Raw genomic sequence first — 17,434 nt, forward strand, 5'->3', positions numbered from 1 at the left:
CACACACACACACACACATATGCAGGCACACTGTTTGGGGCCTATGGATGCATTACATTGTGTCCTAATCATTTTTATTCCTGAATTTTTTCCCTTTAAAATAAGTTTTAGATCCAAAGGAACATTCATACATTTTATTTTCTATTACATTTACTTTCTTTAAAGTTCTATAATTATTTTATCAGAAATAAATAATTAGGGACAATGGTTTGACCCAGAGAAATAGGACCAACTTCAGAAAGAGGAATCGGGTATCAGGTAGGAAAATGACTCTGTAGTAAAGGAATTCTCATGATGCTTCACTTGGGTCTAGGCTGGAATGTGAATGTAAGATAGAGTAAAACAGAGTTGAGGTAAAGGAAATTGAATCACCTCAAGAAAAAACTTCACAGTATTCCTTGATGCTTGTTTCAGTTTTATTGTCCTGCCCTCCAAATGAAATTCTGGTAAAGTTGAACAGAATCTTTCTTTTGGAAACACTATATGTAAATATATGTGAATCACTCTTAACACAGTGCAGTAGTGAATTTAAACAACCATTCAGTGTATACTGAAATAGGTATCACAATACCCTGTGGTTTCCTAGGTCAGGAACAAATAGAGCAAGTCGTAACTTAGATATCTATTATCCTCAGGAAGTGACAGCTGATTGTATACTGCTTATTGTAGCAGTCACAAAATATAAGACATAAAGCTTTGATTACATCTACGCTGATTCATTATTTGTTGTTTTTTTGATCCTGCTGCATTGAAGTTTACCTTTGAAACACTTACACTTAGGAATAAAATCATTTCCTAAGAAAATTAGTAAATGTGTTTCTATGTCCAGTAAGCAGAAGCATTCTCCTGTTTTCCACAAATTTCCTGAAACCCATGTACTGTATTTGGTTATCCTTTTTAACTACCATTAAGTTTGTATTTTTCTAGGTGGCAATACTAATTTAAGAATGTGAAAGTAATGAAATGTATTTGCTAATGCACACTTTACTTCTGGCTGGGCTTACATTCCATCCATTTAGGTCTGTTCATTTGAGATCGTATATCCTATCTGCCACCTTCCTCTCACCTCCCCAGTTTGTCACACTTCGTATCGACTCCAGAACATTGAAAAGGCCATCTATGTAATCAGTACAAAAATAAATTTATCTTTAGAATATAAACCTATGATTATTTCTAATCTTTCTTGATAAGTAAGCTTTGGCAAAGTGTTACAAATTAGTGATGATTCCAAGGAGAGAAGCCTAGAAGCCATAGTTTATGCAAGCAGTGTTATAAAATGTTTCTTTACTAGAACATTTAGACTGTTTTAAGCAAAAAATGTCATATTGTATTGAATAGAAAAAAGTTACCTGGTCTTAAACTCAGGGACTTCTCTCCCTGTACCCCTGGGCAAATCCTTTTGCAGCTTCAACCTTAGTGTTTCCTGGGCCGATCGCTCTCAGTTTTTTCTTGTCAGAGCTCAACGTCTTGTTCCCTGTACCCTCATTAACTTCCTGTTTCAGGTCCTCCAACATGACGCATGTAAATTAAACTTCTTTAAACATTAAATTTTTTGTATCAGTTCTTGGTCTTGAAGCCAGATATTCTAAGCGGAAGATTATGGACCTGGCCTTGGACCCCAGCTCTGCTGTTTCACTTGGCTGTGTGACCGTGGGCAAGTTATTGACCCTTTCTGAGCTCTGGTTTTCTCTCTTCAATGTGGAGATGATACTTTTCCATCTCGCAAGGAAGCTGTGAGGATGAAATGAGATCCCATATGTCCAGCACCTGGCATTAATAACTAACAATTATTTTATCTTCCAAAACGTGTTCGTTTTGGCTTCCTGATTACTTTCTGTTACTAAAACAAAACTTGATTAACTCTTTTTTCCAAGTATGCTCTTTCATGGACCACATGTTCATTTCTAGGCAACATGAGCTTGAGTCCATCTAAAGCAGTGCTCTCGACACTAACATGTGCATATGCCTCCATTTTTTTTAACTCTTATGATTTGTACATTTTATTGTATTTATGTTTCATATAAAAATAAAATATTTTAAATAAGCATTGAACTATAGTTAGTAACGTGGAAGATAAAGTATTTGGTGGGAGGTGTATAGATCTTTTTTCTTTTTAGCATCTTTATTGGAGTATAATTGCTTTACAATGTTGTATTAGTTTCTGCTGTATAACAAAGTGAATCAGATATATGCATACATATACCCCCATAACCCCTCCCTCTTACGTCTCCCTCCCACCCTCCCTATCCCAGCCCTCTAGGTGGTCACAAAGCACGGAACTGATCTCCCTGTGCTATGCAGCTGCTTCCCACTAGCTATCTGTTTTACATTTGGTAGTGTATATATGTCCATGCCACTCTCTCACTTCGTCCCAGCTTACCCTTCCCAATCCCCGTGTCCTCAAGTCCATTCTCTACATCTGCATCTTTATTCCTGTCCTGCCCCTAGGTTCATGAGAACCATTTTTTTTTAGATTCCATATATATATATATATATATATATATATATATATATATATATATATATACACATATGTATTAACATACTGTATTTGTTTTTCTCTTTCTGACTTACTTTACTCTGTATGACAGACTCTAGGTCCATCGACCTCACTACAAATAACTCAATTCGTTTCCTTTTATGGCTGAGTAATATTCCATTGCATATATGTGCCACATCTTCTTTATCCATTCATCTGTTGATGGACACTTAGGTTGCTTCCATGTCCTGGCTATTGTAAATAGAGCTGCAATGAACATTGTGGTACATGACTCTTTTTGAATTATGGTTTTCTCAGGGTATATGCCCAGTAGTGGGATTGCATATGCCTCCATTTTTGACTAGAATCATTTTTAACTCCTCCATCTTCCTTTAAAACTCAGGTCAGAATCCTCCCAAGTTACTGTTCCTTGGAAAATTTTCTTGGATTAGCGTAAACCCTGGTGCCCTTAAGAAGTCTTATTTTGAGATTTTACAATATGTTCTCAAGCTGTTTTCTTGCATCTAGCTTCCCCTTGCCTCCTGTATTTGACATATGCCTTCATTCTGCCACTAATCATAGTGCTTCCTCACTTTGATTTTCCAAATAAACTCCTTCTCCCATCAAGTACACAGAGAAGGCCTGCATCTACACTGCTGCCAAAGTGTGAAATCTGGTCTCCCAGGCGGAATGTCCGAGGAGACCAGAAAGAAGCGTTGGAGCTCCAGCACAGGTGTCATAGAGCAGAAAGTGATGGTGGGCTTGACTTCTATAGACTAGGTGCCCGGAAAGCTTGACTCTGGTAAAAAAAAAAAAAAAAAAAAAAAAAATGAGCAGATTATATTGTAATCTGCAGAGGACATGATTTTCTTGAAAGTAATTCTCTTCAGTTGACACCCAGCATCTCAGATTTCATTTTTCCTTCTCCATGCTGTTTGCCTTGACCCATAGAAGAGGATACACACACCCCAGTAGACCATAGATTCTGTAGAAGTAGGGCTGTTAAATAAAAGAATCATAGTACCTCTGAGGTTGGTAGATTGAAAACAATTTCATCAATGTAGATTCTTTCTTCAGAATGCTGTGCATTGCCCAGCCTCCCTACTCAGCTCCAGGAAGTACCTACTGACTCCCAACTCTTGAGACAGATATTGTGTTCTTTTTTATGTCTATACAATAGCCCAAAACATAGAAATTATCATCAATGAATGGGTAAGGAAACCGAGGCTTAGAGAGGTTCAGTGTAACCGTGGCCACACAATTATTAAATGATCCCGTCTTTTAAATCGAGGTACTCTTCTTTTTACTGTGCTATTTTGCCTTATTTTACGTACCATTTTCAATTGGAGAAAAGCTCCAAGTGAGGTAATTACAGTGGCTATAAAAAAAGGAATTCAAATTAGTAATATCATTGTCTCTCTGTTTCTAGTTTGTGCGAAGCAGGTAACTGATGAGGCATCTTCCACTCGAGACTCAAGCCTTCCTAACACAGCAGTGCAGAGCAAGTTAGTGTCTTCCTTTCAGCAACACACCAAAAAGGCTCTCAAGCAGGTAAGGTTGCTGGCATTTCTTCTTTGTCCCTCAGTTCTACCTACTTAAGGTAATGGAAGTAATGCATAGAAAGTAAAATAAATAAGAACATAGTAATCAGAAAGCAACAGAGATGTCCTAGATTCAACTAATCCCTTAATATTCAATATGCTGATTTGAATCTATGCTAAAAACTAGGAGAGGCTCGGCTGAGACCTTTGATGTAAAATAGAAGAGGGAAAATGTGTTTGGAATCATATAGAACTAAGATTTTGTGTGTGTGTGTTTTATAGCAAGTATATTGGGTTCATACATGCGTTGCATATTTTAAAAACAATGTCTCCCTTTATGGTCTTGTGTTTATCTGATAGTCGACGTCAAAATAAATGTAATGTCTTTCTTATTACTGAAATGCATTGTTATAAATAAGAAAAATAGCAATCGTGCCTTGCTTGTATGTAGGCTATCCATTAGTGCGTTTGGTGCTGAATAGAGGTCAACTTTGCAGTATCATCCCAACATTACGTAAGCAGTCTTGAGTTGTGTGTCCTTGTCCAGAGACAGTGCTGGGAAGTGTGGTTATAATGTTGGGCTCTGGACTCAGACATAAGCTGCTTACAACCCTTGCTACTGTGTGACTCTGGGTAAGCTACTTCTCTCCTCTGAATCTTAAACTCCTTCTCTAGAAGATGTAGAAAATAAAAGTACCCTTCACATGGGAATGATCTAAGAATTAAGTGAGGTGATACACTGAAAGCATGTGGTAGAATGAGTGGTCCATAATAATCACTCAATAAATGTTAGCTTCTGCTACCCAGCCCAGAAATGCTGAATGTGCCCAGAAGAAAAGAAAGAGATGCTATGGTTAGAGGGGAACATTGCATGATTGTAATAGTAATAAGGTCAATAAATATAAAGCTTACATATTTAGTCCTGAATTCATGGTTTTCCCTTGTTTAACTGCTTTCTTCATTTTTTATTTTCATCCTGCTGAGACAGCCACCTCCACTTCACCCCTTGCTGACCCTTACCAAGTCTAGGAATAGAGGTGTCATTCTAACTGATATATTTATAGCAAGAAGGAGAAGCCGTGTATTTAAATAAAGTTTAACATGTTTTTAAAGTCCCACCAGCCTGTAAAGCTACTTAATATTCAATCCAATCCCCTAGACTTAGAAAGTCTCCACCTACTCCTCTATTACAAACAAGGAAACTTAGGAAAGAAACTTAACATTTTTGTAGTGAATTCTGTCACTTTTAAATTCTGTGTTAACTACTGAAATTGCAGTATTTCCTTTCATTGGTATTATATTTAGGGTAGTAACAGTGTTTCATCCTGCAGAGGTCAAATACTCTTTACTGAGCTTGCCATTTGTATCATTGCTCTTGAGAAATGTTATAGATGCCAAAGAACAAAATTGAATTCAGTGTTGAGATCCCTTTTTAATTGGTGAAATAAAGAATGTATGATGGTAGGGAAGCCTGGAAAAAGGCTGATTCAGGTGGCAAATAGGATGCAGGTACTAAAACACTAACCAGGATGGAACGAAAGATACAAAACTGGATACTGGTAACTGGAGCATTTAAGAAACACAGATGCAATCATAAATGAAACTCATACTTCTGAAAAGCAGTGATTTAGAAAATGTGTATACACTGTGAAATCTTCCTCCATGTGAGTGTACAGATTAACATTCACATCTCTGTATTGCCATGCCTCATTATTTTTTACTTTCTTCATTTTGGTTTCATATCCTTTGAACTTTTTTTTTTTTTTTTTTTTTACAATTACTAAAACATTACACAGCTTTGAGTTAGTGGGGATTTTTGTTTGTTTATTTTGTTTTGTTGTAGAGCACATGTTCGTGGGAAGTGCCACTTGCTTGATTAGGGTCTAAGCCTTGTTTTAAAAACCCTGCCCTGTAAGCTTCTCAGTGTCCTCAAAGAGCTATTTATTAATGTCTTAAAACTTCTTGTTGTATAACCAAGTAACAAATTAGTTACCCATACAATATGGCACAATATAGAGCAGATATGCTAATGTTTGATTAATAATCAAATTCATACTGGAAATACATTTAGAAGAAAAGCTGTTCTTGCAGAATTTTGCCCAGATTCCCTATAATTGCTGAGTTTCTTCAGACAGCATTTCAAAAATTGACTGAACATGCGGCATTTTAAATTGTAGCAGCCTCAGCAAATCTGCAGCTTTCTTTTTGATAGTTGAACGGCTGTGACCATGTAGAATTCTTTGTAAGTGTATGTGCCATTATATATCCATATATATATATTTTCCATGGTTGTGAATATGTTTTGTGTGTACACATACAGGAACAAATCATAATCTCACCAATGTAGGGCCAGCCAAATAACCTAATAATAATTACATTAGCTGTCATTTATTTTTATGAATTCTAGACATTATTCTCTGTATTAATAGGCCCTATGCTGTTTAGTCCTCATACAAATCCTTTAAAATAACCCTTTAAAATATTTTTCAAATGAGGAAGCTACCACCCAGAGGAACTTACACAAGATTGTCCAGTGAGTATATCTTGGAGATGACATTTGAACCTAGAATCACAGTTTCAGATTCTGCCTTCTTAACTAGTAGTTCCTTTTAGCATATGCTATATAATAGGATAGATGGATTTTTGACATTATCCAAGGAAATCTACATTCTTGAGTATTTGTATAATGCAAGGGAAACATAGTCATTAAGAATATTATTTCCTGACACAGACTGCTTATGTTCAGTATCGGCACATATTAAAGGGAGGTACTTGGGTGTGTTAGCTTTTACCATTTTACTAGAAGTATATTCTGAGTCAGTGGGGTTTTAGTAGTTCAACTATAGCTTGTCCAGCATAGATTCTTAGAAAGAAGTAGGTGAAAAAAAAAAAACAAAAACAAAACCTAGTAGCTTTATATGCATAAGTATAGTGAAGAAAAATAATTTAAAACAAACCTCATGCAAAATAAACCAGACATAATTTCCCAGCTCTGAAGCCCTCACCCCCACCCAAAGCATGATGCTGCAGAGAGTGGGTGCTTTAACTTTGCACTGCTGTTGATTGCAGTGTAATTATAGGCTGGACAATATGGAGGCGATAATGCCCCTTGGCTATTGATGTAGAGTACTTTCATTGCTCCTAATATTTGGGTCCTTTTAACTTTCTAATCATCAAAACATTAGTTAATATCATATGTTGGGTGTAATTGCATGAATAGCATGTTGTTATTTCAGTAGTTATATTTCTGAATAGGATCTTCACGATAAGCATATTCAGAAGCCCCTGGAGAATAACAGATTGCTGATTATTACCTTGTTCCCTGTCTTCTTTCTGCCTTGGTATTTTAGCTTTAATGATCCTAAAAGGTGTGAAATGATTCGATTTTGAATTTCAAGGAAGCATAATTAAGAAAGATTAAATTTGGGAAGTTTCTAAACAGCAGAATCAAATACAAGGTTAAAAAAGGATGGGTTGAGGTCTGTTATGATGGGAGGTAACATCATGGAGAGCAGAACCTTTCTGTGTTGTTCCTGTTGGCTTCTTTGACTTCCTGCATTATTTATTTAGGGTGGTAGAGTTTATTCATAAAGTTGGAGATCCTTTTCCTTCTTCATATCGCAAAACAGACATATTCCTGGTATTTTGCTTTCGCTCTATATGTTTGACCAGTACTGTGAAAGTCCAAAGGTTATGTTGCATGATAGCAGTTTCTGGACGTGGGTGTTGACATTTAGCATTCTAGCAACAATGCACATTGTTGGTGCCTGACACAGCCAGCTGTTTCATATGTGTGTATTTCTCATTATTTTAGCATTCACGGCATGTGCTATTTTCCGATTTCTCAGTGAAGGGCTTACTGCATCCAGTGCATTCTTAAGTTACATTGTTGGTATTCTTTCTCTATGAAAACAAAGAAGGTATTACTTGTTTATGCAAATTCCAAGTTAACATGAAGGCCTCTGGCTTTAGATTTTACTTTATTTTTCATTGGGGTGGAAATGAGAATTCTTCCAGGTTTTTAGAGTTATCCCACGCTTTCTGTTTAAAAAATAAAATGTTTATCTAAAGGTTTTCTGTCTCTTTTTACAAGAGAATGTTGTGATACCTCTCTAGAGGAAAGCATGCTCACTCAGCATCTTTTGATTTTCACTTGAAGCCAGAATTGTAATTGTGTGATATGATCTTTACTTTCCTAGACTGGTTTAGCTCTGTTATGTTGGCTTCCTTAAATAAGTAAGTTTATTTCCAAGTACAAGCCTGTAAATTTCCTTCATATTGAATGATACCTGGAAGTACTAAACTTGGCAAGTCCAATGTACTCTGTGTAGTTTGGGCATGAGGACATTATATGTCTGGGCAGTTTGAAAGACAAGCCTTTTAGTAGACTGCATTTACACTTGCCATCTGCTTGTTTATTTAGGTTTCGGTATCGCTTCTTTCTAGAATTGAAATTAGGATTTAAAGTTGTTCAGTAAGATATTCCGTTAGCATTCCATTGTATCCCTAAGGGTTGAGTAGTTGGAGGTACTTCACTGATATCATCTTCCTAAAATGAATCTAGGCTAATATAGTAAGACTTATTGTATAATATTAGTGTCAAAATAAAACCATGCTATAGATTGATCAACAGGGCCACCACTAGCTAATTAAAACCTTTGGTGTAGAATAGAGAAAGTCATCCCATCCCCAAGTTGTCACAACAACAAAGAAATCTCCCCTTTCAGGGTATCTTTGTGCAGAGCAAATCTTCCATGACCATCAAAAGTGGCCTTCCTAATTGTATTTTCTTAAGCTATTACATGGATGTATATTTTCCAGGCTGGGGTACCCAAACTTAGATAATTACAGGGTAAATTGCATTTAACCTCTGTTATATTTGTAGCATAAAATAGGAAGTTTTCTTGTTCTCTTGGAATGTTAGCTACAGCTCAGAATTAAGGATAATGGGATACAGGAGTACCCTGTTGTGAAGCAGGGTGCTAGACACAGCCTCAAAGGACTTACTGAGAGGAGGCCAGGTGGCCATCGACCATCCCCCAAAAGCCTATATGAAACATAGCTCTGTGGAGTTCCTATTTAAAAAGCCTTACCAACATTGCTGTCTCTGTTTTACAGAGACATTTACCCTAGTAATTTACTCAGCATTACTCAGCTAGTTAGTTCTCTGATTCTACAGCCTCATACCGCACAGTCGTTAAGACAGCTCTGCATCAGCCCCTGTTCTGCTGCAAGTCAGCACAGTAGAAGAGGGAGCTTTTAATACCTCTCTTGGGCAGTGGTCAGACTCATTTTTGGGGGGAGGTGAGGAACTTTGGGAAAGGTGTTTATTAGCAGGTATCCAAAATTGATGCCCTCAGGCTGAATTTGGCTCAGAGACCTCTGTTTTGTCTGGCACATTGTTTGAAACAGGAAAACTCACCTACAAATCCAGTTGTATTGCTTCTCTTGAGTCATTACTACCACCTCCAATGGGGTATATGTGCCCCAGTCCTCAGCCTCCCCCTTGTCATGGTCTTACCCCAGCTAGTGTGGTCCAAAAATAATTGCACAGTTTTCAGGGGATTGGGAGGAGGAAACACGCAGCATGTGTGAGGGGCCCATGGGCACGTAGTTGCAGAAATATAGGTATCTAACCAAAGCAAACAAACACACAGACCATGAGCAGCTAGCCTCTTTATTTGCAGAAGGCGTGCCCTGGAGTGAGGAACTGGGAATCACTATACTACTACCTGCCTTGTGGACATAACAGGTGCTAGAGTTCTCTTGTTTGGAGCCAGCCCAAACTATCTCAGACATCTCAGTTGAGTCAACATTGGTTTTTTCCCCTCCATCCACATTCTGATCTGCTCGGAGGGTATCCCCAGGGTCCACAGTCAAATAAATCCTGCTTTCTAGAAAGTGAATTGGAATCCTCAAGGTAGCCTAAAATGGCTCTAGAACGTGAATTCGAATCCTCAAGGTAGCCTAAAATGGCTACGTATCTAGTAAATGCTATCAAGTTGCCCCTTCTCATAGCTGAACTCTGATACTCCTGAGTTTGTTTACTAGCCTGCGGGCTTTACTACTGTGACTGGCGTCATATTAAAAAAGGCTTCCCAAGTTTTGCTTATTTGACCCTAGAAATGTTATTTGGGATAAAAAAATAATGCTTGTTTTTCAGAGGTAAAGCAAAAAAAAAAAAAGTGTGTATTTTTAATACACTTAAAACAATCATTGAAATGATAGGCATAGTTTTTTATCACTTACAGGCACATGGTGTTGCATTTCAGTATTTAAGAAAATGTTGTACCAGGAAATATTGTTCAAATTTCTGAGCAGGAAATACATATTCAGTAAAAAATCATTGAGACCATAGAAATGGGCTCAATATTGACTAGCATTCTTTATCCCTACCTTGGCTCCAGCTTGGCTGTTTAAAATTCAGAATAGCCTTGGGTTTTTCTTCTTATTACATTATGTATATCAAGGTTTATTTCTGTCCAACTGCTAATTTTTCTGTAATAGAGTCTTCTCCGCTCTAAAAATTGAGGACAAAAGTTTTGTTACTTTAATAATTATTTACTACAAACACTGTAAAAAGACATGTCATCTTTGACTTTATGATTCCAGCTTCTAAGCCTCTTGTTATATCATCTCTTTTTTTCTTAATCAACATTTTCCAAAATACACCTCCCCACCATGCCATAAAATGAGTATTTTTAAAATGCCTATTTGGATTGCCAAGGGAAAAGTTTGAAATCTATGATGTAAAGACTCCTAAAAACTAATCACTCTTTATACAGGTTTTAATTGTTTTGTGACGTCTTACATAGTGGGTAAAGATGGGCCTAATTGTAATTTCAGGTACTGCGTTGCCTCATTCTGTTTTATCATTGGATTGATAGGTTAATGTCTACAAAGTGCTCGGAGTTCTCACACAAGGCTAGAGAGATTTATGCAATTATGTACACACCTTAATGAAAGAGTAAATGTCATAAATATTTTATAGCATACATGCTCTCATTCAGAATATTATTGCCAGCAAGCTAAAGGTGAGGAGGATGGCCTCTTATTCATTTTTGTATCTCCTGTCCGCCCACAGTGCCTAGTACTTTATAAAAGGTCAATAACTGTAAGAATTGAAGGGAAGATGTATCCTGTTATTATTAGCAACAGTATCATTTGTAAGCGATTTCCCAAGCCATTCACTTTCCCACGTGGTTTTAAATCTCCTCTGAATATGTCTTTTCTCATTTAAGTGATACTTAATTTTTCACATCTGCAGTTATTTGATAGTTAAATCTTATGGTCAATGAAATTTTTCACATCTGCAGTTATTTGATTGCTAAATCTTATGGTCAACGAGTTGGACATTCAGGTAAAACCCTTTGCAAATGATATTGTTTCTGTCAGCAAGGGGATAGACAGTCAATGCAGTATTTCAGGAGACTGTGACAACTATTGGTCAAAGGACATTAGTCGAGTAACTGAAATGTTATAGAATTGGTAGAAATTACACAGAAACAAGGAATTAAAAGGTTGGAGACTGTGGTCAGCCTTTTAACCTTTTGAGGAGTTTTAGTATTCCTGGAATCGTGAATTTATCTTCTCTTCAATTGTGTCTGCTTAAGACCCTTTTTATTACAGGTAATTTTCTGCATAAAACGATCAGCTAGATAAGCTGTATGTCAAAACTTTCCAGTGTCTTTTCAGTACATTATCATCACCATGGTTGATTCATTTATGAAACACAAAGCACTCCCATTTGGAGCAATTTATTCTCGTATCGGTCTTCTCTTCCCTGGTTTTGCCAGAATGCCGTAATGTTCGTGTTCTGAAGGTTAATGCCCAAAGTCAAGCAGACAGAAGCCAAGTGCTGCAAGGTTTCCAAGATTAGGACTGATTCCCTTCACAGAAATAAATGATTCCTGCCATGTTCAGTGATTTTGTGCAGCGCTCCCCGCGGCTGAGTGAGTGCATCAATACTGTAGTCCTTACCTGCTGTACATACTGATGACACTCGGTGTTAACTTGATTGACTGAGCAGCCCACTGGAGAGGACGCACCTGCAAGAGAAGTGCAGACATATATTTTTATCCTGGTCTTGAAACATTTATTTTACATTTCTTTTCCTTGGGAGTCATGGTTTCAAATTCCATGTGCTCTCAAGCCACACTGCTCAGGTAGAGCAAACCTTTATGTGCTGCTTTGTTTTCAGAATTCTACCGAAAATGGTCTCAGGTTTATACCCTTTGCCAAAGCCTGATTTTATGCTTTTGAGGGAAAATGACAGGAAGGTGACGCTTAAGAGTCCTGACAAATGAGTGACTCTGTGGAATTTAAGTCTCTTAAGAGGTTCTATCTAATGATGGGCAAGTGGATCATTTAATTCAATTATGAGAACTCATTTTGACTATATTTTTTATGTTCTATTTTATTATCATGTTTTGTAGGCTTTGAGGCAACAGCAGAAGAGAAGAAATGGAGTCTCAATGATGGTAAACAAGACTGTTCCTCGTGTTGTTTTGACACCATTAAAGGTGTCTGATGAGCAGTCGGATTCGCCTTCAGGTAAAGAGCTAAAATATTGTATGCTTGGCCAGTTTCTTCCCGGAGGAGGCTTTCTCACCAAGAGAGATGTCATGAATTTTCTCTGGAACTGAATAATATTTCCACTTGAGGTTTCATTTAATTTTTTTATACCTTAGACTCTTGCAGTGATTCAAAAATAATAGGGTATTTCGCTCTTAAAAACAAAACAAAACAAAAGCTTGCTCATCATCAAAGGACTTCATTTGCTAATGTCAATAGATGCAAGAAAATGTGTAGTACTGCTAGGTGGATTTTTTTGTTGTTGCTTTGGCTTTTGTTTGAATGTTGAACTTTAATGGTGGACCCCATGCTGATGTGTAATGCCATCAAAAGCCGTCCTTCCGTGAGTGTGAATTTGTTTTTCCATCCTCTGCTGCAAAATCAGGAATCCTTTATTAGTTTTCGTGTTCTGGCAGCATTCTTCTCACCTCAGTGCAGCCCTGACCGTTTCTTCTAATTTACCTCTGTCACTTTATCAGCTATGTACCATTCTGTATATTATAGAGTGGTGTTTGCGTTTTCTCTTCCTGCTTCAACAGAAAGTTATTAATAAAGGCATGATCTCTCCCTCTCTCCAAGCCTCCCTTCATCCTTCATCCTTCTGTCTCGGTCTTGCATCGTCTCCAAGTGGCATAGTATTGTTGAAGCTTATTCGTGTATTTTCACAAAAGATCTGAGTGCTTCTTTGAAAAGCTATCAGATCAGTGAACGTGTCTTTGACTCCACTATCAGGCCATCTGTTCATGCTTTTTGTTCTGTTTGATTGATTTATTGGGCTTTTCTCTTTATATACAGTAGAGGAATCAGATTGTGGCCAAAGGTAGTGTATTAACTCTTAGCAAAGGAGATAATATCTATGGTTTGTAAAACAATTTGAGATTTTTCTTTTCAAGGACAGCAAGAGGAAGATAATGACATAATAACTATTTCCTTCTTTTAGGATCCGAATCTAAAAATGGTGAAGCAGACAGTTCAGATAAAGAAATGAAACATGGGCAAAAATCCCCCACTGGAAAACAAACGAGTCAGCACTTAAAACGATTAAAAAAGTCTGGTTTAGGTGAGTGTTCAATATACTATAACATTTCACATTTTAGATATTTAAATCTTGTTGAATGAAGTTATGGGGACTTTTTTCTTTAATAGTTAAGGATATTTTTAAATCTTCCCAATTTATCTAAACCAAAAAGGGTGCTAAAGAAGGCAACATATTACAATGGAATGATTTTCAGCATGTTGCTAAATTTGTGAATGATACTATTGGGTGAAGCAGAGGCTAAGGATAAGAGGTTTAAAACGATCTTTGTATTCAAGTAATTATCTGCCAAGTCATAATTCTGTCTAACATGCAGTGTTTTTTTCCTGCAACTGGGTTTCACTTTATCAGAATACATTGTATTGGGGGGAAAATGCAACTTTTGTAAAGTGTTCATTGAACTGAAGAGTACACTGTCATTGGGGTCTGCTGCAGTAAAACTGCTCTGCCTTGCTTTTCATCTTATGCTGTTTGAAATATTCAATAGTGCTTGTCTGAAAAACAGTGTACAATTGCCGAGAAGTGTGGCAGACAGTTACTGGGTCTCGCAAGTCAGTACCAGGTTTTCTTTTGAAGATTTCCTTCCTGATAACTTTTCATCAGGAACTCAATAGCAGCATTTGGGGGGAAAAGGAATATGGGAACTAAAAAGAGGAAAATAAACGTATCCTAGGCTGAACATTAAAATTCTAGACCAAACCTGCCTTGTTGGATGTCTGGACCTAATGGCTTCATTTCTGTCTCTCAGTTATTTCATCTCTGAGTTAGGGTAATGATAATGACCTAGATCATTGTAACATTTTGTAAAATGGTGGGTAGAAAGTAAAGACTTATTGACCTGAACTTTATTATTGGTTCTACCACTTACTTTCTTGGCAACTTAGGGTAATTCTTATTTGCAGATTTTATCTGTTTGTAAAATGCAAGCAAGATTTTAACCCATTTATTTAGTTATTGAGTAAAGATTTATTTGAGTGCCTACTATATACCAGGATTTTGTTAAATTCTGAGAACATATTTTCAGTAAAGTCTTTGAATGGGGTTTAGATAGCCTTATGTAAGAGATCTTTGGGAAAGCAGAATTTATGTTTGTTTTAAATTCTTTAAACACAGCATACTTATCTTTTTCATTGTTTCCAAGGCTAAATCATTTTATAGTTATTGTCTAGCCCAAAACATATGTGTTAGTTTATAAACACCTACGTATATACTGGCATGTTTTTTCCTAGTCTTTTTGAGTTTTCTAAATTAAGTACTTTGAGTAGCTTCTGAAGCTGGAAACTGTAATGGGAGAGTGATATGTAAAGAATGTACTAAAAAGAGAAGCCGCCCCCCCCAAATATCATGTTATGTTACCCTAAGTAATTTAAAAGTCAGTGACCTTCAGTTAAAAACAGTCTGCTACCAACCTCAGGAAAGTCAATGCCATATCATGAGTTTAAGAAAATTCAAGGCTAAATTCTTAGCTGCCTTCAGGGCTGGGGTTCAGCAAGGCTCGTACTCTTGTCAGGATCCTGTCAGATGCTCAGGTCTTCAATCAGGATCTCTTGTTCTAATTGTTGTTACCTAGGAATCCTGCACGCAGCTTAACATCTTACATGTTAACAATCATACAGTAAAGGTTAACAATCATACAGTAAAGGTTTTTCAGCTAATTTGTTAGCAAATTTAAAAGGTGATAAAGGAGACCACCATGTTCTTTTTAACCTGCTTTTTTCTTTTAGACTATTAAGTAGTAGAACTAATGAAGCTACTTTAATGAAGGAATGGAAAACTACCCGAATTTAATGCAGTGGTCTTGGTACTTTGACATATTATCTCATTTACTTCAATTATGTACAGTTGAATTATTTTTATTTTACAGCTGAGGAAACGGAGGCCCAGAGGGTTAAGAGGGTTGTCCATAATGACACAACTATTACAAGCCAAGGCACAGCTAGCTCCAAAGTCCAAACCATTATTTCGGAATATGTTCTGAATGTCTATAATCATCCAGCCTATGTTGTAGACCTGTGGGCACCACTGAGGAGTAGCATAGCATCTATGACGTGATGAGCCTGCCATGGGTGTTAAAATGCAGGTACACTAGTTACACAGAGAAGGAGAGCTAGCAACTAAAAGATTTCCTGTAAAATCAGAGGAAGAAGGTGGGATTTAAGGTCAAAAGTAACCTGAAGGTGATTACTAGGAAGGAACGCTGACTGACTGAGTAACCCAACAAGCAGCTGAGTACAATGGCTTATTTTGTGCAAATGAAGTTGGTAGTACTTAAGCCTCTAATATATGCCCAGCACCATACAATGAAAAGTGAAAACATGCAAAAGGAAAGAAAGGTCCTTAAAGGTGACCATCTCCAGATAGAATCCCATGTGTCTTCTAGAAAGTAATGTTTCTAATGTCCTGTGACCTGAGGAATCTTACACAGTAAAGGATTCTCTGTTCTGTGCAGCGTTTTAGAATCATAACTAAAATGTAAGTTCCTTGAATTAGGGGTCATTGACTTACACCAGTTTTTAATTATGCTTCTTCCTACCCAATCACACAGTAGGAGTTTAAAAATTACTAAACAAATCCAAGCTTCTAATGGATATCTCTGAGGGGTTTTTAATAAATGTCCTCGCTGAGCTCAACTTCTGGGATTCATTCCAATATATTTTATTTGGTTTAATCTTTTTGTAGTGAAGAATTACAACTTTGCTGGTTTCATAAAATGTTACATACTTTTGAAATAAATTAATGCAGGAAAATAAAAATAAATTTGAATAGTAACCCTAAATACTATCATCAAAAATAACTTTCCCCGGGCTTCCCTGGTGGCGCAGTGGTTGAGAGTCCGCCTGCCGATGTAGGGGACGGGGGTTCGTGCCCCGGTCTGGGAGGATCCCACATGCTGCGGAGTGGCTGGGCCCGTGAGCCGTGGCCGCTGAGCCTGCGTGTCCGGAGCCTGTGCTCTGCAACGGGAGAGGCCACAACAGTGAGAGGCCCGCGTACCGCAAAACAAAAAAACAAAAAACAAAAAAATAACTTCCCCCAGTGTTTTATAAATAATATTTGACATCTCCTAATGTGTAGCCATAGTCAGGGGTCATCTTAGAAAAATTGAATTATATCATTTTAATTAAAAGTACTAAATTTAGTTAAGTTTAGCCTGAATAATAAAAAAGAATGGAAGCAAAACCAAAAACAAAATTGCTAAACATCACCACGAGATATATTCATATCTAAAAGTTCTCTCCAAAGATATGAAAAATATGAAAAACTGAAATGGGAGTGATGATCTTTTTAACTACTCAAGCTTTGGACAATATATTATAAAGGATAGGGAGGTAATTATACTTATAGTCCCTCTTAACTCCATGTTTTTGTTATATTATTTTGTAAACATCAAGGTTGTTAACATTTAATAATCTTTTCTTTTTTTTTTTTTTTTTACCATAATCCCCATAGTTCACTAACCCCCTGGTACTATATGGTAATGGCTTCAGTACTCCCTGGTAGACTGTTTACACAATTTCTTAATTTGTAAAGGGCACTTGGATTTATGTTGTAGATTATTAGATTTTGCCCTCTGATAATTTTTTTTCCTTAGACTTTACTCTTTGAAAGCCTATTTTTCTTCTCTGAGCTCTTTCAGAGTCCATTCGTCTCTAATTTCTTTGAGACAACGAAGAACTCTCATTTTGAACTCTTTCTGTATTTCTTTGGGCAGTTCCTCTTGCAACCAAAGGCCTTGGTCTGCCTCTTTCACGTGCTCCTTCCCTCTGTGTGAGTGTATGTGAGTGCATCTTGTGTGCACATTTTATG

General features: G+C 37.0%; 1 protein-coding gene across 2 annotated transcripts in view; it reads left to right on the top strand.

The window, feature by feature from the left end:
• ASXL3 (ASXL transcriptional regulator 3) overlaps positions 1 to 17,434 on the top strand; it is a gene marked incomplete at both ends in the record, with an annotated part of 167,871 nt that overhangs the window by 78,676 nt on the left and 71,761 nt on the right. For both annotated transcript variants that reach the window (XM_081252364.1, XM_081252365.1), the window contains 3 exons: positions 3,909 to 4,030; positions 12,456 to 12,573; positions 13,535 to 13,654. In XM_081252364.1, the coding sequence (XP_081108490.1) occupies positions 3,909 to 4,030; positions 12,456 to 12,573; positions 13,535 to 13,654 (360 nt within the window). The remainder of the gene's footprint in view (positions 1 to 3,908; positions 4,031 to 12,455; positions 12,574 to 13,534; positions 13,655 to 17,434) is intronic.

Source organism: Mesoplodon bidens (genome assembly GCF_964165515.1).
Source record: "Mesoplodon bidens genome assembly, chromosome: 13".
In the NCBI taxonomy this organism is placed as follows: Eukaryota; Metazoa; Chordata; class Mammalia; order Artiodactyla; family Ziphiidae; genus Mesoplodon; species Mesoplodon bidens.